The 23,903-nt window shown below is 37.2% G+C and overlaps 2 protein-coding genes across 12 annotated transcripts in view; one reads left to right on the forward strand and one right to left on the reverse strand.

The window, feature by feature from the left end:
• Positions 1 to 16,200, forward strand: part of SACS (sacsin molecular chaperone) — a 58,375-nt gene extending 42,175 nt beyond the window's left edge. For both annotated transcript variants that reach the window (XM_004938796.5, XM_025146851.3), the window contains one exon: positions 2,784 to 16,200. In XM_004938796.5, the coding sequence (XP_004938853.2) occupies positions 2,784 to 14,344 (11,561 nt within the window). In that variant the 3' untranslated portion in view covers positions 14,345 to 16,200. The remainder of the gene's footprint in view (positions 1 to 2,783) is intronic.
• A 5,085-nt stretch (positions 16,201 to 21,285) lies between these two features.
• The window catches only part of SGCG (sarcoglycan gamma), a 113,623-nt gene continuing 111,005 nt past the window's right edge, over positions 21,286 to 23,903 (reverse strand). For all 10 annotated transcript variants that reach the window (XM_015279196.4, XM_025146853.3, XM_004938804.5 and 7 more), the window contains 2 exons: positions 23,261 to 23,384; positions 21,286 to 22,614 (listed from right to left, as the gene is read on the reverse strand). In XM_015279196.4, the coding sequence (XP_015134682.1) occupies positions 22,441 to 22,614; positions 23,261 to 23,384 (298 nt within the window). In that variant the 3' untranslated portion in view covers positions 21,286 to 22,440. The remainder of the gene's footprint in view (positions 22,615 to 23,260; positions 23,385 to 23,903) is intronic.

Raw genomic sequence — 23,903 nt, forward strand, 5'->3', positions numbered from 1 at the left:
TATTAATTTTCTGCCTTTTTTTCTAGACAGTGTTAGTTTAATTTACTTTTCTGCCCTTGCATCTCATTATGCATTTGATAAGTAAATTTGAATTCTGTCTCCAAAGCCTTTGTTTTCTTTCTCCAAACAAGTCACACTTCAACTTATTTTTAAATAATATATATATACCATATAATATATATATGGTGAGTTATTTTAATCTTCAATCTCTAGAAAATGTGCTGTTAAGAAAAAGATTCTTGTCTCTCTCTTTAAATTATTCATTTTATCAGAATTCTTATTTAAACTGATCAAGATGGCCACAGTGAGATAGATGGATGACAAATCATATGGAAAACAGGAATGTTAGCTTTGAAAAATGTCAGTTCCTCATGATGATACCTTAAATTGGCTTCTGAGGTGTAGTGTCTTCTTCCAATTGATTATCAGAAGGTAGTTCAAAACTGTGCTTAAATAAAAAACAACAAAAAGCAAAGATCACCTGAAACAAGGTTTTGGCATACTGTAAGCTTAAATACACTGTAAACAGAAAGCGGAGATTAAAATGAAAGAAAAAAACTCCAACCTGTATATTCATAAACCAATCACTTTGAGAGTTCTTCTAGGACATTCCTTCACTTTCTGGGTTGGTCTGTGAATCTTGTTCTTAGAAAGATTTGGGTTGTATTTGAGTCCTGACTTCCTACTATCTTTGTTTAACTGTTTCTTTGACCTGCATTCTTCCAGGGACTTGTTCTTGATTGCTGATACGCCTCTTATTGATTAGAAGGACTTACTTGTCATATTTATGTAGAAATGTAATTTTCTAAATCTAGAAATGCCTGAGGACTTTCAGGTGACCTTTTGTGAGTTTTTGTGGCCTACCTTGTATTCCACCTCCTCCTAAATTATGTGTCATTCTAGAATTTTTCATAGTTGTAAGAATCACAGGATTGTAGGAGTTGGAAGGGATCTCTAGAGATCATCTAGTCAAAAGCCCCCTGCCAAAGCAGGCTCCCTAGACCAGGTTGCACAGGTAGGCATCCAGGCGGGTCTTGAAAATCTCCAGAGAAGGAGACTTCACAACCTCTCTGGACAGCCTGTTCCAGTGCTTTGTCACTCTTACTGTGAAGAAGTTCATATGCATGTTTGTGCCGAACTTCTTGTGCTTCAGTTTGTGGCCGTTTCCCCTTGTGCTATTGCCACATACTGCTGAAAAGAGTCTGACCTTGTCCATTTGCCTCCCGCACCATAGATATTTATAGACATTGCTAAGATTCCCTCTCAGTCTTCTTTTCTCAAGACTGAACAGACCCAGGTCGCTCAGGCTATCCTAATAAGAGAGGTGCTCCAGGCCCTTTATAATCTTAGTAGCCCTCCACTGGACTCTTTCCAGGAGATCCCTGTCTTTTTTGTACTGGGGAGCCCAGAACTGGACACAGTACTCAAGGTGAGGCCTCAACAGGGTAGAGTAGAGTAAGGCATACCTACAGTACAGGTTTTAAGATCTTACCTCTCAAGAATTTTACATGTATAACTAGAAACTATATCAGAGAGATTCCCAATACAATTGCAGAATATACATGTTTTTGCACAATTTCTTTAGAATATAGGTTATGGGGGTTTTTTTTGTGTTGCACAAAAATAACCAGATTTCATTTTTTTTTCTCTCCCAAGATACATACTGTATTTTTGTAGTTAATAATTGTTTCAATATTTTCTGTTCTATATGTTAATAAGTAATTGACTAGATGTTTTCTAAATGAATTTGATTATATTTTAGCCCAACAGCTTCTCTGGGGATTTTCAGGTATGGTTATTAACTAAAGGTGTACTGGTTTGTATTGAAGCTTGATCTTTGTGTGAATTTGGTGATTAGCTATTCTCATTACTTCCAGCTTTTTTTCTAAACAAAACCTGCAAAACAATCTGCCAAAAGATAGCTACCAAAGAGAATTATGAAAAGAGTTGTAAATACAATTTGTTCTCATAGCGCATGAAATAGAATACATATGTCTTTGAAGTGCTGAGGTGAAAGGAAACGTTTTTTTAAAGGATCTTACTACCCATCTCCTTGTAAACAACTGTGCTATTTAGAAGAAAGATAGATCTGAAACTCAGGTGTCTTGATTCCCTTTCTGTCATTTATTTTGGTGTCATGGGGAGGGATTTGTATTTTTGTATTCTGTATTTTGTTCTTAGCCACAGACATTCTTTAGTTTTTTAAGTATGTTGTCTTAATGATAATTAAGACGTGGGTGTTAACATTCATTTCATTTATTTAAAGTATTGACAACAAGAATAAAAGCATATACATCTAAACTTAGTTTCAGCACTCATTCCACAACTGAGTTGTGCTTGTCAGTTTTTAGCATAAGAGCATCTGATTTGCTATCTTGAATAATCTGTAAAAATTATTGGAATTTTTGCAAGTATACCAAACAAAATAGTGGATTAGGTTCTTACTTAGGCAAGTAAGTTGCGTAAAGAATCAACTACACAGAAAAATACATGTAAGTTTCTACTTTGACAGTAAATCCATAGTTGCTTTGTATGCCTGAAGGCTTTTGTGTCAAACTAACAAGTGCAATAACTTATTAATAATTTTCAATTTGTTTTCATTTTTATACTAATATGGAATGTATTTGCTTTTAATTAACTCCTAAAAACGAGAGTAGCTGGTATGTGCAGCTCTATTTAGCAGTTTTCCCCAAAAGAGAAGTTTTTTTTCTAACTTCCAAAAGCACTTTGTTATGTAACTCTGCTCTGATTCTCATGGCATTGCCCTTTTGCTGTAATTTCAGGAAGGCCATGCACGCAGCTGCAGCTTCTGAACCCAGAAAGATTTACCCGGCTAATTAAAGAAGTTATGAATAGTGTGTGGCCTGGCAGAGACATGGTGGTACAGTGGTATCCCGGTTTGGAAGACAAAAATCACCCATCAATTTCTTGGCTTAAGATGGTCTGGAAGAACCTCTATATGCATTTTTCTGATGACTTAAGTGCTCTTGATGACATGCCACTTATCCCTAAGACTCTGCTGGAAGAAAACCAAACATCGTTAGAACTGGTTAGATTTAGGAATCCGTCACCTGTCATTCTGGAAGATGAATCTGAGACTCAGCTCCCGGATTACATAGCTGATATTATTGAGAAAGTTGGTGGAGTTGTGCTTAAGAAGCTGGACGTTTCAATCCAACATCCACTTATAAAAAAATACGTGCATCCACCATTACCAAGTGCTGTTTTACAAATAATGGAAAAAGTGTCCCTGCAGAAGCTATGCAATCAAGTTTCGTCATTACCATCAACGCATAAGGATGCTCTTAGGGCATTCCTAGCTAGTTTGAATGATGTAAGTGAAAAAGAAGGAAGAATTATTCAGGAATTGCTGATATTTAAAAAAATGGAAAAATCATCTGATGATGGTGTTCCTGTTTATGCTGGGCTAAATGGTAGCAAGGTATTACACCACACTGCCAAAATTCCACCTGGTCTAAGATTTTCTGTTCCAGTAATTAACAGCAGTGATGAAGCTACTATTCGCTTAGCTAATCTGCTAAAAATAGAACAGCTAAAGAGCACAGATTGCTTGAAGTTTATTATACAAGACATAAGAAGTTGTTTCTATTCATACGATGAAACAACACAGATAATGCAATGGGTTCTTGAAAATCTGACTTTTCTGAAAAACGAGAATACAGATGTGATAGACTGGCTGGCAGCGTTGAGGTTTATTAGAATTTCAGAGGAAAAACTAATGACAGCAAATGAGCTCTTTGATCCTGAGGTGGAACTGCTGCAAAACTTGTTCTATTCTGAGGAGGAAATTTCCTTTCCTCCTGCTATTTTTACATCTTCAGATATTCTTCATTCTCTGAGACAAATAGGCTTAAAAAGTGAAGCCAATCTTGAGGAAAGTGATATTATGAGAGTAGCAAACAAAATTGAAAGTTTGCATGCTGACTCTAATACTGATTGTGATTTATTGGTAAGGAAAGCTAGAACTCTGTTGATGATTTTGAACAAAAACCATAAGCTGCTTCAGTCATCTGAAACAAAAACTGCCCTGAAAAAAATAAAATGGATTCCTGCATGTAAGGAAAGACCTCCAAATTATCCAGGATCCTTAGTTTGGAAAGGAGATCATTGCAATCTGTGTTTACCACCAGAAATGTGTGATATATCTCATGCAATTTTAGTTGGATCCTCGGTTCCTCTTGTGGAAAATGTGCAGTTTGATATAGAAAAAGCACTTGGCATCTCCACAAAACCCAGCATAAAAGCGGTCTTAAAACATTTCAAAGTGGTGGTTGATTGGCACAGTTCTAAAACTTTCAGTGATGAGGACTATTACCAGTTTCAGCATATCTTGCTTGAAATTTATGGGTTTATGCACGATCATTTAGAAGAAGGCAAAGAAGCTTTTAAAGCCTTGAAATTTCCCTGGGTTTGGACAGGTAAAACATTTTGTTCCCTCACACAAGCAGTAATAAAAACAGTACCTGACCTTGACCTCCAGCCTTATCTGCATTATGTGCCAAAAACTATGGCGAAGTTTCACCAGTTGTTTAAGTGTTGTGGTTCAATTGAGCAGTTAACACCAGACCATGTTTCTATGGTCATTCAGAAAATATATCTAAAAAGTGAGCAGTCTCTCTCAGAACAAGAGAGTAAGCAGAATCTTCACATTATGTTGAGCATTATTAGATGGCTGTACAGTAATCAGATTCCTGCAAGTCTTCATACACCCATGCCACTGTACAGTGGCAAGCTTCCTTATAAACTTGTGATGAGGCCAATTCATGAATGTTGTTACTGTGATATCAAAGTTGATGACTTAAATGATTTGCTTGAAGATTCTGTTGAACCAATAATTTTGGTGCATGAAGACATACCAATGAAAACTGCTGAGTGGCTAAATGTTCCATGTCTTAGCACAAGATTGATTAATCCAGAAAATATGGGATTTGAGCAATCTGGGCAAAGAGAGCCTCTGACTGTAAGAATTAAAAACATTCTGGAAGAGTACCCTTCAATTTCAGACATCTTTAAAGAACTTCTTCAAAATGCTGATGATGCTAATGCCTCAGAATGTAACTTCCTGATTGACATGAGGAGAAATATGGATATAAGAGAAAATCTTCTGGATCCAGGAATGGCAGCATGTCATGGTCCAGCTTTGTGGTCATTCAATAACTCTGAATTTTCTGACTCTGATTTTCTAAATATAACTCGATTAGGAGAGTCTTTAAAAAGGAGTGAAGTTGACAAAGTAGGAAAGTTTGGACTGGGTTTCAATTCTGTTTATCATATCACTGATGTTCCAATTATTTTGAGCCGGGAATTCATGATCATGTTTGATCCAAATGTAAATCATATCGGTAAACATATTAGAGATAAATCTAATCCTGGGATCAAAATTAACTGGAGTAAACAACAGAAGAGGCTGCGAAAATTTCCCAATCAGTTTAAGCCATTCATAGGAGTTTTTGGTTGCCAACTACCGCTGACTGTAGAATCACCTTACAGCTACAAAGGAACACTTTTCAGACTCTCCTTCAGAACTCAGCAGGAAGCTAAAGTGAGTGAAGTCAGCAATACATGTTACAATACAGCAGACATTTATTCTCTTGTGGATGAATTTAGCATTTGTGGTCATAGGCTGATAATATTTGCTCAGAGTGTAAATTCAATGGTTTTGAAGTACTTGAAAATTGAGGCAGAAGATCCTGGAGCAGCACAAGATGTTGTCACTATTAAAAAAAGAGTTTGTTCTTCCAAAGCCTTGACTGGACCAAATGTAAGTGTTTTAAAAGAAGCAGCTAAACTAATGAAGGTCTGCAGCAGCAGTAATAAAAAGCTTCCCACTGAAACACCAAAGTCCTCCTGTATCTTACAGATAGTAGTAGAAGAGTTTCACCATGTATTTAGGCGGATTGCTGATTTACAGTCTCCCCTTTTCAGAGGTGCAGAAGATGATCCAGCTGCTTTTTTTGAAATGGCTAAATCAGGACAGGTAAAAAGGTCAGCTGATGAACTGCCACAGAAGACGGTAGATTCAACAACATGGCTTATCTGTTCTTGCATGGACACTGGCGATGCTTTAAAATTTTCATTACATGAAAGTGGACGGAGACTAGGTCTTGTTCCCTGTGGTGGAGTAGCAGTGTTGCTGACTGAAACCCAGGATCAAAAGTGGATTGTGAAACCTAACTGCAACAACATAGGTGAAGTATTCTGCTATTTACCTCTACGAATAAAAACAGGCTTACCTCTTCATATAAATGGCTGCTTTGCAGTTACTTCAAACCGGAAAGAGATCTGGAAAACAGACACAAAAGGGAGATGGAACACAGTATTTATGAGGCACGTTATTGTAAAAGCCTACATAGAAGCGCTTTGTGTTCTCCGTGATATGGCAATCAGTGGTGAGCTCGTTGACTACAGTTACTGTGCAGTATGGCCAGATCCTGATTCAGTTCACGATGATTTTTCTGTTATTTGTCAAGGGTTCTATGAAGACATAGCTCATATGAAAAGCAAAGAAGGAATAAAAGTATTTTCTGATGGCATCTCTTGGGTTTCCATGAAGAATGTAAGGTTTCTAGATGACTCAATTCTGAAACGGCCAGATGTTGGACCATCAGCCTTTAAGATCTTTTTAAAGTACCTTAAAAAAACTGGTTCCAAAAATTTGTGTGCTGTGGATCTCCCTTCCTGGGTTAAGACAGGATTTGAAGAAGCAGGATGCAAGCACATATTATTGGAGAACACTTTCTCTGAAAAACAGTTCTTTTCTGAGGTTTTTTTCCCTAATGTTCAAGAGATTGCTGCAGAGCTGCGTGATCCTTTGATGCGTTATGTTCTTAATGAAAAACTTGAGGAGTTTTCAGGAATTCTTCGCATTACTCCATGTATTCCTTGTTCTTTGGATGGACATCCGTTAGTTACACCATCAAGACTGATCCATCCTGAAGGAAGAGTTGCAAAGTTATATGATGCTGAAGATGGAAGATTTCCTTATGGCACCACTCAGGATTACCTTAACCCAGTTATTTTGGTTAAACTTGTTCAATTAGGAATGGCTAAAGATGATATTTTATGGGAAGATCTGATAGAACGTGCAGAGTCAGTAGCTGAAATTAACAAGGTAGATCATGCAGCAGCTTGTCTCAGAAGCAGTATTATATTGAGTCTTATTGATGAGAAACTGAAGTGTAGGGACCCTAGAGCTAAAGAATTTGCTGAAAAATGTCAAACCATCCCTTTTCTTCCTTTCCTCAGCAAACCAGCAGGCTTCTCACTGCACTGGAAAGGCAGTGATTTTCCTCCTGATGCGATGTTTTCAGCAACTGATCTTTTCACTGCTGATCATCAAGATATAGTTTGCCTGATACAACCAATTCTTAATGAAAATTCCCATTCCTTTAAAGGTTGTGGTGCTTTGTCATTAGCTGTAAAAGAATTTTTGGGTTTGCTAAAGAAACCAGCTGTTAATTTGGTCATAAATCAGTTAGAAGAAGTTGCGAAGTCCTTTGATGGCATTACATTATATCAGGAAAATATCACCAATGCTTGCTACAAACACCTACATGAAGCAATGTTAGAAAATGAATCAACAAAAGCTATGATAATTGAACAACTGACAAACTGTAGTTTTATTCTTGTTGAGAATGTATATGTTGATCCAACAAAAGTGTCTTTTCACTTGAATTTTGAAGCAGCACCATATCTATATCAGTTGCCTAACAAATACAAAAATAGTTTTCGTGAACTATTTGAAAGCATGGGTGTCAGGCAGTCTTTCACAGTTGAAGATTTTGCTCTTGTTCTGGAATTAATAAATCAGGAAAGAGGGACCAAACAACTTACAGAAGAGAATTTTCAGCTTTGCAGGAGAATAATTAGTGAAGGAATATGGAGCCTCATTAGAGAGAAAAAGCAGGAATTTTGTGTGAAAAAGTATGGAGAGATTTTGTTACCTGATACTCGTTTTGCACTTCTGCCTGCAAAATCTTTGTGTTACAATGACTGTCCATGGATTAAAGTTAAAGATACAACAGTTAAGTATTGTCATGCTGATATTCCTAGGGAAGTTGCAGTAAAGCTTGGAGCAATACCCAAACGCCATAAAGCTTTAGAAAGATATGCATCCAACATCTGTTTTACTACCCTGGGGACAGAATTTGGCCAGAAAGAAAAATTGACAAGTAGAATTAAAAGCATTCTTAATGCCTACCCTTCAGAAAAAGAAATGCTGAAAGAGCTCCTTCAGAATGCAGATGATGCAAAAGCTACAGAGATCTGTTTTGTGTTTGATCCTAGGCAGCATCCAGCTGATAGAATATTTGATGAGAAATGGGCACCTCTTCAAGGGCCAGCACTGTGTGTTTACAACAACCAGCCTTTTACAGAAGATGATATTAGAGGAATTCAGAACCTTGGAAAAGGTACTAAAGTAGGAAACCCCTGTAAAACCGGACAATACGGTATAGGCTTCAATTCTGTTTATCACATTACTGATTGCCCTTCTTTCATATCTGGCAATGATATACTTTGTATTTTTGATCCTCATGCTCGATATGCACCAGGTGCAACGTCAACAAGTCCTGGCCGCATGTTTAGAGATTTAGATGCAGATTTCAGAACACAGTTCTCGGATGTCCTGGACCTCTACTTAGGAGATCACTTTAAACTGGATAATTGCACAATGTTTCGGTTTCCTCTTCGAAATGGAGAAATGGCAAAAGTATCAGAAATTTCCACAGTTCCATGCTCAGATAGAATGGTCCAAAATCTTCTAGATAAACTGCGTACAGATGGAGCAGAACTCTTAATGTTTTTGAACCACATGGAAAAAATTTCTATTTGCGAGATAGAAAAAACAACAGGAGCACTGAATGTGTTGTATTCTGTACAAGGAAAAATCACTGATGGAGACAGGCTGAAAAGAAAGCAATTCCATGCATCTGTAATTGACAGTGTAACTAAAAAAAAACAGTTAAGTGAAATACCTGTACAACAGATTACTTACACAATGGATACTGAAGACTCTGAAGGAAATCTTACAACTTGGTTAATTTGTAACAGGTCAGGCTTTTCTGCTATGGAAAAGGTATCCAAAAGCGTGGTTTCAGCCCACAAGAACGAGGACATTACTCTTTTTCCACGTGGTGGCGTAGCAGCTTGCATTACTCATAATTACAAAAAGCCCCACAGAGCATTCTGTTTCTTACCTTTATCTTTAGAAACTGGGCTACCTTTTCATGTGAATGGACACTTTGCTCTGGATTCTGCAAGAAGAAATCTGTGGCGTGATGATAATGGAGTTGGAGTAAGAAGTGACTGGAATAACAGTCTAATGACAGCGCTGATAGCACCAGCTTATGTTGAACTGTTGATTCAACTGAAGAAACGTTATTTTCCAGGCACCGATCCTACGGTGTCGGTGCTGCAAAACACACCAGTTCATGCTGTGAAAGACACTTTAAAAAAGTTCTTATCTTTTTTTCCAGTTAATAGACTTGATGTTCAGCCAGATTGGTATTGTTTAGTGAAAGCAGTTTACAGTTGTATTTATGAGGATTTGAAGCGTCTTTTACCTGTTATGCGAGCTCCAAATGTTGATGGTTCTGATCTGCATTCTGCTGTTATCATCACATGGGTTAACATGTCTACTGTGAATAAAGGTCGCCCATTCTTTGACAATCTGCTACAAGATGAATTGCAGCATCTCAAAAACACAGAATACAACATTACAACGAGGAAGACAGTAGCTGAAAATGTTTATAGACTAAAACATTTACTCTTAGAAATAGGTTTTAATTTGGTGTACAACTGTGATGAAACTGCAAATCTTTACCACTGTTTGGTAGATGCAGATATTCCTGTCACCTATGTCACACCTGCTGATGTCCGATTATTTTTGATGACATTTTCATTTCCAGACTCAAACTGCCACATTGGAAAGTTACCCTGTCGTCTTCAGCAGACAAATTTGAAACTCTTCCATAGCCTCAAACTTCTGGTTGACTATTGTTTTAAGGATGCAGAAGAAAATGAAATCCAGATTGAGGGCTTGCCTCTTCTTATTACCCTTGACAATGTTTTGCAGATTTTTGATTCAAAACGACCAAAGTTCTTAACAACATACCATGAACTGATTCCATCTCGCAAGGACCTCTTTATGAACACTTTGTATTTGAGGTACAACAATATTTTACTTAGCAGTGATGTAGCAAAAGTCTTTGATATCGCAAGTTTTGCTGAGTTGTTATCTTCTGTGCTGCCCAGAGAATATAAAACTAAAAGTTGTATGAAATGGAAAGAAAACTTTGCAAGTGAGTCTTGGCTTAAAAATGCCTGGCATTTTATTAGCGAGTCTATAGCTGTTAAGGAAGAACAAGAAGATATCCAAGAGAAATTTGATGGTGTTGTTGAAACTTTGAAGGACTGGACTTTGCTTCCAGGTGTAAAGTTCACTGTCTCAGCTAATCATCTTGTTGTGCCAGAGTGTGATGTTCTGCTGCCCCTCAGCATTATGCATATTGCTGTTTTTCCAAATGCCCAGAGTGATAAAGTCTTTCATGCTTTGATGAAAACAGGTTGTATTCAGCTGGCATTGAACAAAATATGCTCCAAAGATAGTGCTTTAGTGCCTTTGCTGTCAGCTTCTACAGCAAATATAGATAATCCTTCAAGCATTCTAAAAGCCATACAGTATATGGTACAAACATCATCTTTTAGAACTGAAAAGTTAGCAGAAAGTGACTTTGAGGCTCTCTTAATGTACTTCAATTGCAATTTATGTCATTTGACATCTCAAGATGACATTAAAATTTTAAAGTCTCTCCCATGTTATAAATCTATTAGTGGTCGATACATAAGCATTTCAAAATATGGGACATGTTATGTCCTCACAAAAAGCATCCCATCAGTGGAAGTAGATAGATGGACACAGTCAACATCATCAGCTTTTCTTGAAGAGAAAATACATCTAAAAGATTTGTATACTGTGCTTGGCTGTGTCTCTGTGGATGATCTTGAAGTGTACTTGAAACATCTTCTGCCAAAAATTGAAAGTCTGTCGTACGATGCAAAGTTAGAACATTTGATCTACTTAAAGAATAGGCTAAGTAGCATTGAAGAAACGTCAGAAATGAAAGAACAGCTGTTTGAAAAGCTCGAAAGCATATTGATCATTCATGATGCAAGCAATAGATTAAAACCTGCAAAATATTTTTATGACAGGACTGTAAAAGTCTTTGAAGTTATGCTTCCTGAAAAATTATTTATACCTCAAGATTTTTTTAAAAAACTAGAACAAATTACAAAACCGAAAAGCCAAGCTGCATTCCTTCCATCGTGGGTAACTTTTCTACGGCATATTGGACTAAAATACATTATTTCACAGCAACAGTTATTACAGTTTGCTAAGGAGATCAGCATGCGAGCTAATACAGAAAATTGGTCTAAAGAAACACTGCAGAATGCTGTTGATGTCCTCCTTCATCACATTTTTCAGGAAAGAACTGATCTTCTGTCAGGAAACTTTCTGAAAGAATTGTCATTAATTCCTTTTCTTTGCCCTGAAAGAGCTCCAGCAGAATTTGTTAGATTTCATCCACAGTACCAAGAAGTTAACGGAACACTCCCTCTTATACGATTCAATGGGGCACAAGTGAATCCTAAATTCAAACAGACTGATGTATTACAATTGCTGTGGACTTCGTGTCCCATTCTTCCCGAGAAAGCAACACCTTTAAGTATCAAAGAGCAAGAAGGAAGTACTCTTGACATGCAGGAACAACTTGAGCAAGTTTTAACTATGCTGAGTGTTAACCTAGACCCTCCTCTGGACAAAGTTATCAATAACTGCAGGAACATATGCAATATAACAACTGTGGATGAAGAAATGGTGAAAACTAGGGCCAAGATCCTGAGAAGCATTTATGAATTTCTTAGTACAGAGAAAAGGGAATTCCGCTTTCAGCTTCGAGGAGTTTCTTTTGTAATGGTGGAAGAAGGCTGGAAGCTCCTGAAGCCTGAAGAGGTGGTAATAAACCTTGAGTATGAGTCTGATTTTAAACCTTATCTTTACAAACTTCCTCTAGAACTTGGTACTTTCCATCAGTTATTTAAACATTTGGGTACTGAAGATGTTATTTCAACAAAGCAGTATGTTGAAGTTCTAGGACGTATATTCAAGAACTCAGAAGGAAAGCAACTGGATCCTAATGAAATGCGCACAGTTAAAAGAGTAGTTTCTGGCCTGTTCAAAAGTCTTCAGAATGATTCTGTCAAGGTTAGGAATGATCTTGAGAACATGCGGGATTTTGCCCTTTACCTTCCCAGTCAAGATGGTAGGTTAGTAAAGTCAAGTATCTTAGTTTTTGATGATGCACCCCACTACAAAAGTAGAATCCAGGGTAACATTGGTGTACAAATGCTTGTTGATCTTAGCCAGTGTTATTTAGGCAAAGACCATGGTTTTCATACCAAATTGATAATGCTATTCCCTCAGAAATTGAGGCCTCGCTTGCTTAGCAGTATTCTTGAAGAGCAGTTAGATGAAGAGTCTCCCAGAACTTGTCAGTTTGGAGCTTTATGTTCTTTGCAGGGAAGATTACAGTTACTGTTGTCTTCAGAACAGTTCATCACAGGGCTTATTAGGATTATGAAACATGAAAACGACAATGCTTTTTTAGCAAATGAAGAAAAAGCAATAAGACTTTGCAAAGCTTTACGAGAAGGTTTGAAAGTTTCCTGTTTTGAGAAGTTGCAAACAACATTACGAGTTAAAGGCTTTGCTCCTATTCCACACAGTAAAAGTGAAACGTTTGCTTTCCTAAAGAGATACGGAAATGCAGTAATACTGCTTTATATACAGCACTCTGACAGCAAAGACATAAATTTCCTGCTAGCATTAGCAATGTCCTTAAAATCTGCAACTGACAACCTGATTTCTGATACCTCATATTTAATTGCCATGCTGGGTTGTAATGATATTTACCGGATCAGTGAGAAGCTTGACAGTTTAGGGGTAAAGTATGACTCATCTGAGCCATCAAAACTTGAACTACCAACACCTGGTACTCCTATACCAGCTGAAATTCATTACACACTTCTTATGGATCCGATGAATGTCTTTTATCCTGGTGAATATGTTGGTTACCTTGTTGATGCTGAAGGTGGCGATATCTATGGATCATATCAACCAACTTACACATATGCAATAATTGTACAGGAGGTAGAACGAGAAGATGGTGAAAGTCCCAGTTTTCTAGGAAAGATTTACCAGATTGATATTGGATATAGTGAATATAAAATAGTGAGCTCTCTTGACTTGTACAGATTTTCAAGACCCGAGGAAAGTTCTCAGGGTAGGGATAGCACACCCTCTACCCCAACTAGTCCTACAGAATTTCCAGCTCATGGACTAAGAACAATTCCACCTCTCTTCACTGGTAGAGACAGCCACAAAACAACATCCTCAAAACATCACTCTCCAAAGAAGCTAAAGTCAAGCTCCTTGCCAGAAATATTAAGAGAAGTGACATCTGTGATTGAACAGGCTTGGAAGCTTCCAGAATCTGAAAGAAAGAAGATTATTAGAAGGCTTTATCTTAAATGGCATCCAGATAAAAATGCAGATAATCTTGATATAGCTAATGAAGTTTTCAAGCATTTACAGAATGAGATTAACAGGCTAGAAAAGCAGGCCTTCATGGATCAAAACACAGACAGAGCCTCAAGAAGAACGTTTTCATCCTCAGCTTCTCGATTTCAGTCAGATAAATTTTCATTCCAAAGGTTTTATACGTCATGGAATCAAGAAGCAACAAGCCACAAATCTGAAAGGCAACAGTATAAAGAAAAGTGTCCATCTTCTACAGGACCATCTTTCTCGCAACGCTTTTTTGTCCCACCCACATTCAGGTCTGTTGGCAATCCTGTTGAGGCACGTCGATGGCTTAGACAGGCCCGAGCTAACTTTTCAGCTGCAAGAAATGATCTTCATAAAAATGCCAATGAATGGGTATGCTTTAAATGTTACCTTTCTACTAAGCTAGCCTTGATTGCTGCTGACTATGCTGTGAAGGGAAAATCAGACAAAGATGTAAAACCAGCAGCTCTTGCACAAAAAATAGAAGAATATAGTCAACAACTTGAAGGGCTTGCAAACGATGTTCAGACTTTGGAAGCTTATGGAGTAGATAGCTTAAAAACTAGATATCCCGACTTGCTTCCTTTTCCACAGATTCCAAATGATAGGTTTACTTCAGAAGTTGCTATGAGAGTAATGGAATGTACTGCTTGTATAATAATAAAACTTGAAAACTTTATACAACAAAAAGTGTAAGAGATTTGAAGACTATTGTCAAGAGCTTAGATATTTTATGTGATGAGACACAAATGTGATTGAACGGATTACTAAACATCCAAGGGGTTAAATATTGCAAAGCAATTTAGACATATGATGCACAGAAGTGGATGGCAATGAAGTGCTTAGAATTTAAATTTATTTAAGCGAGATTTTTTTTTAAACTGAGCCTGCTGTACAAGCGAACTGTAAATCATATTTTTTAAAATTTCCAAGGAAACATTGCAAAAATTAACTGTATGTACATTATTGTGATTAATTGGCATATTACTGAACTGCACTTTATATAACCAAAGCTTAGCTTTCTGTTAGATGATCCTGTAATTGTAACTCCTTATTAGATTTTATTTCATTTAATGCTGTGTTTCCAATAAGGTAATATCGTTATTCAATGTACTAATCCTAAGACTGGATGTACTAGGAAATGTGAGGTGGGATGAACGCTAAAAAACTTTGGAGATAATGCTTCAAAGCATTTCTGTTTTCTTTTGTGTTCTGTGGACATTCATGTCAGTTATAGTAATACTCTTATCAGCTGGATCTGATTATAGATTTGCTGCAATATCACCTTGTAAACATATACAGGATTGTCTAGTACCCATGAATTGGTACGCTGTTGTAATCCTGAATGATGATACTTGACTTAACATGAAACTCCATGTCATGCATTGATTGCATTTACTTTATTGTAAAATAATTATTTAATTTACAGGGTTTTTTTTTAGAATCTGTCATCTTTTTAATGAAAAAATGCATGTGGTTGATACAATATTGTGGCCATTATTATACACTTTTATGATTTTTTTTTAAACCACACACCAAAACTCAGTTTTCAGATGTCTACATGCTTGAGTTTCATTCTTTCCTGTATTTGCCTTTGTGTGTGTACATATATACATATATTTTTCCACAAACAAACATTAATAATAGTGTAATTCAATACCACATTTTTGGCGTACAGTGAACACTGATTTTTTTTTTTTTGTTACAAATTTAAAAGTACTGCAGTGTAATGCTCTTATTTTGTTGTTCACTACAGCTCTAAAGAAGCCTGATTTTTAGTTCACACTCTTTCTTTTATAGTTTGTACTACTTTGTGTAGTACCATGTAGTATGTGCAACGTTAGCTATTTGTTAAAAAGAAAAAAAAAGAAATAAAAAAAGAAAAAGAAGATAATGTTAAAATGAAGGATAATGCTAAAGAGAAGGCTTTTTCTTTGCTGGATCAGCAATATTTAACATGTTCATCACTTTCCAGTGACGTGCTGTTAGTACTGTTTACTTGGCAGCACAAGGAATCTGCAATTTAACTTAGAGAGTGCAAATTAAAATAAACAAGCGAGCTTGCAGGGCTGATACAGCTGTTTGTTGACGGTGTTTTAAGTCATAAGAAAAAAAACACAACAAAAGCTTAATTGGTGGTTGTTTTTGTTTTTTTTTTTCAAATTATAAAGGGCTTGTTCTCTGAAAAGTTATGAAAAATCTTGCAATTAATGGTAGTGGGAAGAAATTGGAAAACGATGCTGCTTCTGGCTGGTTGGGAAGCCCTGTCATTATTTTTGCTATTCAATATTAAGTGCCATAATTTTAATAAAAATGCAAACATACTTCAGTCTAATGTGTCTTGGTTTTATAAAGTGAATTTGCCTATTATTTCAAGCTTTGTATTATATAATACACTGTCTCTTTTAAACTAATTCTAAATAACTGTACAAATACTAATATTAAAAAGGAAACATGCGTTTTTTCTTGCAATGACGTTAATAATTTCTCAAGAAATTGTACATTTTGCCTTTTTTTTTTTTTCAATAAATAGCATGTAAGTGAACCACAAACTCTTCTGTGTGCTGTGAAATAAATCAATCTAGTTAATTCCCAACATTTTTTAAAACGCTCCTTTGTGGCTTGTTGTTACTTTGTATGAGTCAGATGAATAATTTTCTGGATAAATAAAATAATAACAATATTTAAAATAATAATATATATATATACTATAAATATATATTATATAATATATATAAAATAATAGTAATAACTCAATATATTTTTCAGTTTAAATGGACATAAAACATAAGATAGCAGAATAGTTTGGAAAAAAAAGCAGATGAGCTGCATGAACACTTTTCCATTTTTAGGTCAAGCTTTGAGAAAGGAAACCCTTAGGGTACAGGACTGATAAGCTCTACCAATATTATGAGCCTTTAGAATGGCTGTGCAGAACTACTATGCTACTGTGTTAGTTACACTGAGTGTGTTATCAGGTGCTGATGCTGTTACAAAGAAAATAATCTCAGATCTTAGGAATCTAACTGGTCTGAGTTAAGTTTAAATGTTGAAAGAAGATGAGCAAGAAAAGCTGAATGACAGAAAAAAAATTTTATTGATGGTTTGATTCCATCTGTAAGTTGCAACAAAATTTACATATGGATACATAAAGATGTGGAAGAGAGGATGGCTGAATTGGAAGTTTTCATTTTCATTTGCTTAACTCATTGTGACAGGTAGCCTAAATAAAGGGGCCTTATGGAAACTATTGTGATTGAAGTGGGTTTCATCAGTGCATTTTAAAAAGGCAGAACAGAAGAAAATTACGCTTCCTTTTGGCTCAGCTGGAGAGCCTTGAGAAATGCAGTGACATTCCTAAGTTTGGCGTGGATGCCCTGAACAGTATTGTGTGATGATTCTTAGTAACGGTGGAATTAAATGTTAGCAGGTATGTATGTTACTCTAAGAATAATGCTCTTGATGTAAACCAAAACAGATACAAAGAACACAATAACAATGTTTGATAATGCAAATTGTTAACTACAAAACACTGTTTTTCAACATAGTTACCAACATGAGCTATGCATTTTTGCCAGTGATGAACAAGAGCCTGCATGCTGCACTGGTGAAAACCTGTACCAGTGGCAGTGACCTGCTATTGCCACTGCTGAAATGGACCCCCCACCACCTCACTGTGCTCACATCCGCTGTTTGGTCTCTGTAGATGTTCACCAAACATCAGTGAATGCCAGTGGGTGATGTTTCTGCATGGAGGAACTCAATGACACACCTTTGCTTCATCAGAACTTCCATGTCAGACACCATTCTGTCAGACTGCCCCTCTGCTGCCATCTGTCACACGGCAACAGCATGTAGTGGAACATTGGTGGGAAGGTTCAACCTCTGCTGCCACACCACCACCATCTGCCTCTGATGTTGTGGGCCAACATTATAAAATGAGATATTACTTTAATGACTTCAGTATCCAAAGGAGTGCTATAAGAAGGAAGCAGACAGCCTTTAGCAGGGTCTTTTGTGGTAGGACAAGGGGAAATGGTTTCCAACTAAAAGGGGAGGTTTAGACCGAATATGAGACAAAGTTTTTTACAGTAAGGGTGGTAAGGCTGCCCAGAGAGGTGGTGGACGCCCCATCCCAGGTGACAGTCTAGGTCAGGCTGGATGGGGTTCTGAGCAGTCTGATCTAGCTGTAGGTGTCCCTGTTCATTGCAGGGGAGTTGTACTAGATGATCTTCAACAGTCCCTTCCAACTCAAAATAATTCTCTGATTCTATGACTTTTGGAACAGCCTGTGTAGGTTTCACAAATAATATATTTTACAAGTAATTCTGCAGATTACACAAATTCACATGAGCCAAATCTATTTTCAGCCAAGTATACATCCACATGCACCTCGTGTGCTTTTTAAAGCAGCTATAGCAGTCCTGCACCCCAGAATTACAGTTTTGAGGTATAGGAAGGGTAGCTTACTACAGGAAACTGATTGAACTGTCCATCAGTAGCTTAAATCTAAGGAACTTTGGTGGTAGATTCTTGGCAGATATGTTGCTACATATCTTTGTGTGAAAGTTTCAGTTTTCTTCAAAACAGCACTAGCACCTATTTGAAAAAGGATTGTTCATATGCATCAGTGACAAGAAAAATACTTTTTAATAAAGAAAACAGATTTTTTTAATATTTGTGCTCAAATTGTTATCAAAATAAAATGGCAGTGTTGCTTTGAAATGTAGGATTTAATTAAGAACTATTAATGTATTGTTTGCATTCAGTTGGTAACTGAGTTGCTTTAAGTGATATTTTAATGAAATCATTTGTAATAGTTCCATTTAAGGTAAAAAAGGGCAGTACCATCTTTAAGATTTCATATTGCCAGATCTGAACACTTTGAGGATGGCTGGATTGGTACTTTGGAACACTGTCAGAAGTAATAGTTTAAAAATAAACTTGACAGCCAAAGTAAATGTTTTCATTTGAGGAAGACATTTTTGTGACACTGAGTTGTTATTTTTTACCAAACCTGTTTAGCTTTTCTTTGATTTGCTTTCGAGGTGATCTAATTCATCAGCACTGGCATAGTATTTTGCTTACTTTTACCACTTACAGATGAAGACAAAGAAACTCTGTATTAGGCTCAATGAAGCCTAATTGTAAAGCATAGTCTAAACATTGGGAAGCTGTGGTCAAGAATCACTATTCCTATTTTTAAATAGTGTACATTTTGCATTCTTTGAGTCTTGAGAAGATAATTGTGTTTAAAAAATGATAACATCCATTTAAGGTGAGTTTCATCTAAACACAAAAGGAGAAGCAGATTTTTCAAAATGTATAAAGTTTATTTAAGAACTCAGTTTTCAGTTTATTCTTGCCATTTCCTTTTGCATAAAGCTTTATAAAAAGATAGACAAATGCAAATAATAAAGAACTCAAATGGAAACAAAGAGGGCTGGGTCTGGGCAATTATCAGTAAGTATTTACTATCATTTGACCTTGTAAATTTTCCAACATGTAGTAATCTCAACCAGCTGCAAGAACTGCCATAATTAATTCTTTTTTTTTTTGGGAGGGGGTGGGGGGGTGGGAGGGAGAGGGGAGAGGGAGGAGAAGTATGTAACAATATAGTTCATGATGCTGAGTGGTATTTTTCTTCTCCATTTGTTTAATCTTGATTTCCTGTGCTGTAATTTTCTTTTAGTCCCTAACTATTTACTACAGTTTGATTCAGGTAGAAACAGTAATCTTGAAGTATTTAAAATTGATGGTAAGTTGTCCATATGGAGATATTAGAAATGATGATTTAGTAATGTATGAACTACACTGACATCAACAATTCAGATGATAGTGTCAACTCATTATACTGCGACAATGTTAGCATAAGCTTAATTTCTTCACTGACTGGAATTAAAAGAAAATAAACCAAAGTGTTCTTCAGTGAAAAAAAAAAAATGATATCCATGCTTTAAAAAAACCTGTAGTTCTTCTGCTTACAATTTAAAAAATGCAGTTATGTTATGTTCATTTTGCAGCACAACAAAAAGAAGAATGAAGTCTAAAATAATGGAGAGAGACAAACATGATTTGGATAATGGCCCAGCTCAGGACACAGCAGATCTCTGCACTACTCAGAATTCACCTCTGGACTTAGGCAAGTCAAAAAGTATGCTCTCCACAGAAAGGCGGTAGTTACTTCAGTGTTTAATTGAGGCGTCACAATGCTCAGTAGTGTTATTTAGCCAGGGAATGGCACGCCAGTTTTCCTAGATGTACACCACAGTTTTGTAAGTGTTAGCTAAGGCAAAGCAACTTCAGTGGACAATGTTGCAACAGAAATTGATTCCAAATTCCCAGCATTTTAGGCATTAGGTTCCTCTTGTGAAACATGGAAAGGCTGGATTAAGTCCCTTGCTCTATATTAAGTGGCAATTCATGTTTGAAAATGTGCCCACAAATCAGAAGCTTAAAATGAGTAACTCAAATTGCTATATTTTCATGGGCAGCAGAATAGGTAGATCATGAATAACACATTTAATTTCAGTCTCTGGCTAAAATTTAGAGATTAAGAGTGGTAGATCAGTAGTTTGGTACCACACACAAATGGATATGTGGTCCTTCCTGTCAGAAGGTATGAGGAAAACTCGGATGTCTGAAACTAGATGGTGACTGAACTCTCTGAGGACTTTACTGTTGGACTACTTACATTACAGCCCTCCAATATTCTTCTAGCAGTGAATTGCTGTTCTTTACTTACACAGATTTTCCATTCAATGGATAAACAAAGGCTACTCTTAATTTGGTCTGCAAGAACTTGTACGTGGAGCTGTAACCACTTAAACTGACTTTAAAGAAATGCCAAAGACATGTTTCTGTTAAAGCCTGTTTCAATTGAGGGCTTAGTTGCATTATTCAGTAGTAGAGAAATATTCCCCTCTGTAGAGACAAGAGCCCTGAGCTCAATCCTGGAGACAGATCCCTGAGCCCGGGCAAAAGGAATTTCAGACATGGAGGCTGTGTGGCTTCCTGTTTCGCCCTTAGGCACGACGTTAGCAGTCAGAGAGCACTCTCCACAGAACATGGGAGACCTTGATTCAATTGCCTCCTTGGCCTGAAGGGACCCAACATTTCAGCTCTCATGTCTCCTACCTTTTCCCATTGAAGCTCTCCTAGTTTGCATGAATAGGTGAGGGTTCCACCCTGCTAATGAAAGTAATTTCATCATTGTGCATTGCCATCATTGGATAAATTACAAAGGCAGCCCTTGAGGCAGGGACTACCCGAAGTTTTACTACAATATTAATGGATACTGTTAACCGGTGGATTTTTTTCAACTCAGTCTTTTATAGGTGTCTAGCATCCTAGATCAGCATTGGTTTCTCCAACTCTCCAGAAGAGCTGAAGCACTGAGTGTGAAAAATGGCATAGTTTTGGTCATTCTGATTCTCCAGCCTTAAAGATGAAGCTTCTTTTCTGTGAAGGATGGGTATTCTGTAGTTTAATAATTATTATGGTTTAAAATCTTTCTGTAAATAGACTCCAAGGCACTATGTGATAGCAGCTCCTACTTGGGAGAATATTAAGTGTATACAGAACAGCATCAATGGCATTGAAATACCATGAGGTTATTAAATACAAATTCTGCTATCTGGAGGTGTGCAAACAATTTATTAGTGCTCAGTGCAACACCGTACAGGGGAATGAGTCTGCAGTCTTGTTTCTCTCCAAGGTCAATAAATGGTTTCTCATCTCTGGTGAGCATTTACTTGATACCTAAAGTCCTAATGTAAAAAAAAAAAAAAAAAAAAAAAAGAGTAGTTTTACTCTCCCCATTTGTGGTGGAGTCCCACTCTGACAGCATCAGAGATATCAGTCAACAGCTGCAGATGGAAATGGAATAGTCCTCATAACTGAATCCCGTGGGCTGCAAAAGGATTTTTTTCCCCCACCTCCCAAACGATTCCTTGCAGCAGACAAACTGGAGCCACATTAAGGATTATTTCTGCCGAGCTGGCAGAGCAATTTGCCTTGTTGAATTAGTATGTCCTAAAATTAAAAAGGCGTTTTAAATTGAGTGTGATGGTACAGCCAGTACAACTATTGCTATTATAAAATATACTGACATACTTCAGTGAAAAACTTTGAAGACACAGGAAGGTGTAAATAACTCCTGGAACTTTTGCATTGGTTAGTGAATCTTAGTAATAAGCAAATCAGCACGTATGTTGCCAAATTAAAATAGAAAGCTATCAACAAATTAATACCTTTTACACAAGACTTATACAAATAGCACATCTTTCATATTTTGTGTTATTGCAAGAACAAAATTGCATAGACCTTTTGCTGGCACTGCCCGAATTCCCCCAAATAATGCTTTGTCTTATCAAAGAGTTCAAGTAGTTCACTCAATTTAATGTAACCCACTAATGCAGTAAGTGTTTACATGTAGTGAGAGAAAAAACCCACAGAGCTCAAAAATATTAGCAATTACATAATCGTCTGACTGAATAATAGTTCAGCAAGAAAACACTCCTTTTATTGTTCCTTATGCTGTCTGTCAGGCTGTTTTCAAGGTGTGACTGCCAGAATGTATCATCAGAGTCAAGTTACTCTTCTGAAGTTGAAATGCCAATTGTGCTCTTCTTCTCCCATCACCCTGTAATCCAGAGTTGCAGACACAGGTTTGTTTCCTAAACAGCAGTACTTTGTTTTTAAAATGCTGAAAATTCCACTTTCAGTCGATGCTCTTTAGCGTTAATATAAAACTGGGAATTGCGAGGGCGTGTGTTGCCTGTTGTGGTGCTTCATTGGCAGACGCGGCTGTACTCCTGGCATGTGGAACCCAAGCCAGCCACCGACAAGTAAAGTTTTCCATCTGGGCAAACGCAGATTTCATACAGTCCCTGGGACACACCAGGTCCTCCTCTTGTACCCTCGGGCAGCTTAGGCAGTCTCACCGTTTCTGCATCAAGCAAAAGCTGCATGGGAGCAAGCAGGACAAATGAGTTTGTTAAAGATAAGGATGCACTAAAGTGTGCCATAAAAAGAAACTGATTTACTGAGGCAGCTCATGGAATTGTAGAATTGTTTGAGTTGGAAGGGACCCTTTAGGCCATCTAGTCTAACTCCCCTGCCATGAACAGGGACAGCTACTGCTCCATCAGGTGCTCAGAGTCCCGTCCAGCCTGACACTGAGTGTCTCCAGGAATGCAGCATCTACCACCTCTCTGGGCAGCCTATGCCAGTGCCTCACCGCCCTTATTGTAAACAATTTTGAGGAATATACCTGAATCCCTTTGGCAGAGCCTTGTGCCTTGTTCAGTGGTACTGGGGCTGGGGCTCTACTATGGCCAAGAACCTCTTGGATTGCTGCATCCAGTCACTACGCAGCTGAGCGCAAGCAGGATCTTATTAAAATGACGTTCTCTAAGTTAGTACAGCATTATGCCAATTGATACTATTATTTAATTTCAACCATATATAAATGTCTTCTCTTTGGCGACATTAATTTCAATATCCTCTCTCTCAGTACTTCAGGAACTTAATTAGCAGAACTTGAGAAAAGATTCAAAGTTATCCATTATTACTAACCACAGCCGTAGAAACAGAAGGGCTTGTACTCACCACACCATCACTGCTGTGCAGTTTGATGTCCATCTGGGAAAGAGCTTCAATATTCCCCGCTTGCGCTTTGATGTTAATGCCTCTTGGAGCATCCATGCTCAGAGACCGAGTTGGCGACTCCAGCCTGAAAGCAGAAGGAAATCCGAAGTAGTGCATTCTCATACATCCCTTTAGCTTGAGAAATAAGTAAGCCTTGAGCAAACACCTCGTGGATCTCACCCAGAGCCACAACAAAGATGCAGCTGATTTCTTCTTCAGGCAGACTTGAAAAAGTAGATGACTTAAAAACGCTGAAGTATTCCAAATAAAAAACATAGCTGAATTCATAATACAGGTGTAAGGTACTATTTCAGAGCTAGCTTCCAATTGTTTCAGTATCACTAATTTATTAAAACTCATTTTTGCATTGAATTTGTTTTCATTTGTGAATACAGAAAACAGTACAATTAATGCAGCCTTTAATCAAGAAGAGTTTTGACATTTCTGCCAGTCAGACTGATTTCAAGTTTTGACATTTCTGCCAGTCAGACTGATTTCACTCCTTGTGTAGGAGTTACTTAACTAGATGACACCCGAAACTTAACAATCAACAGCTTAGCTTGAAGTAAGAATTACACGCTGTAGAAGTTGTACCCCTCGGTGC

This window comes from Gallus gallus, chromosome 1, assembly GCF_016699485.2.
Source record: "Gallus gallus isolate bGalGal1 chromosome 1, bGalGal1.mat.broiler.GRCg7b, whole genome shotgun sequence".
In the NCBI taxonomy this organism is placed as follows: domain Eukaryota; kingdom Metazoa; phylum Chordata; class Aves; order Galliformes; family Phasianidae; genus Gallus; species Gallus gallus.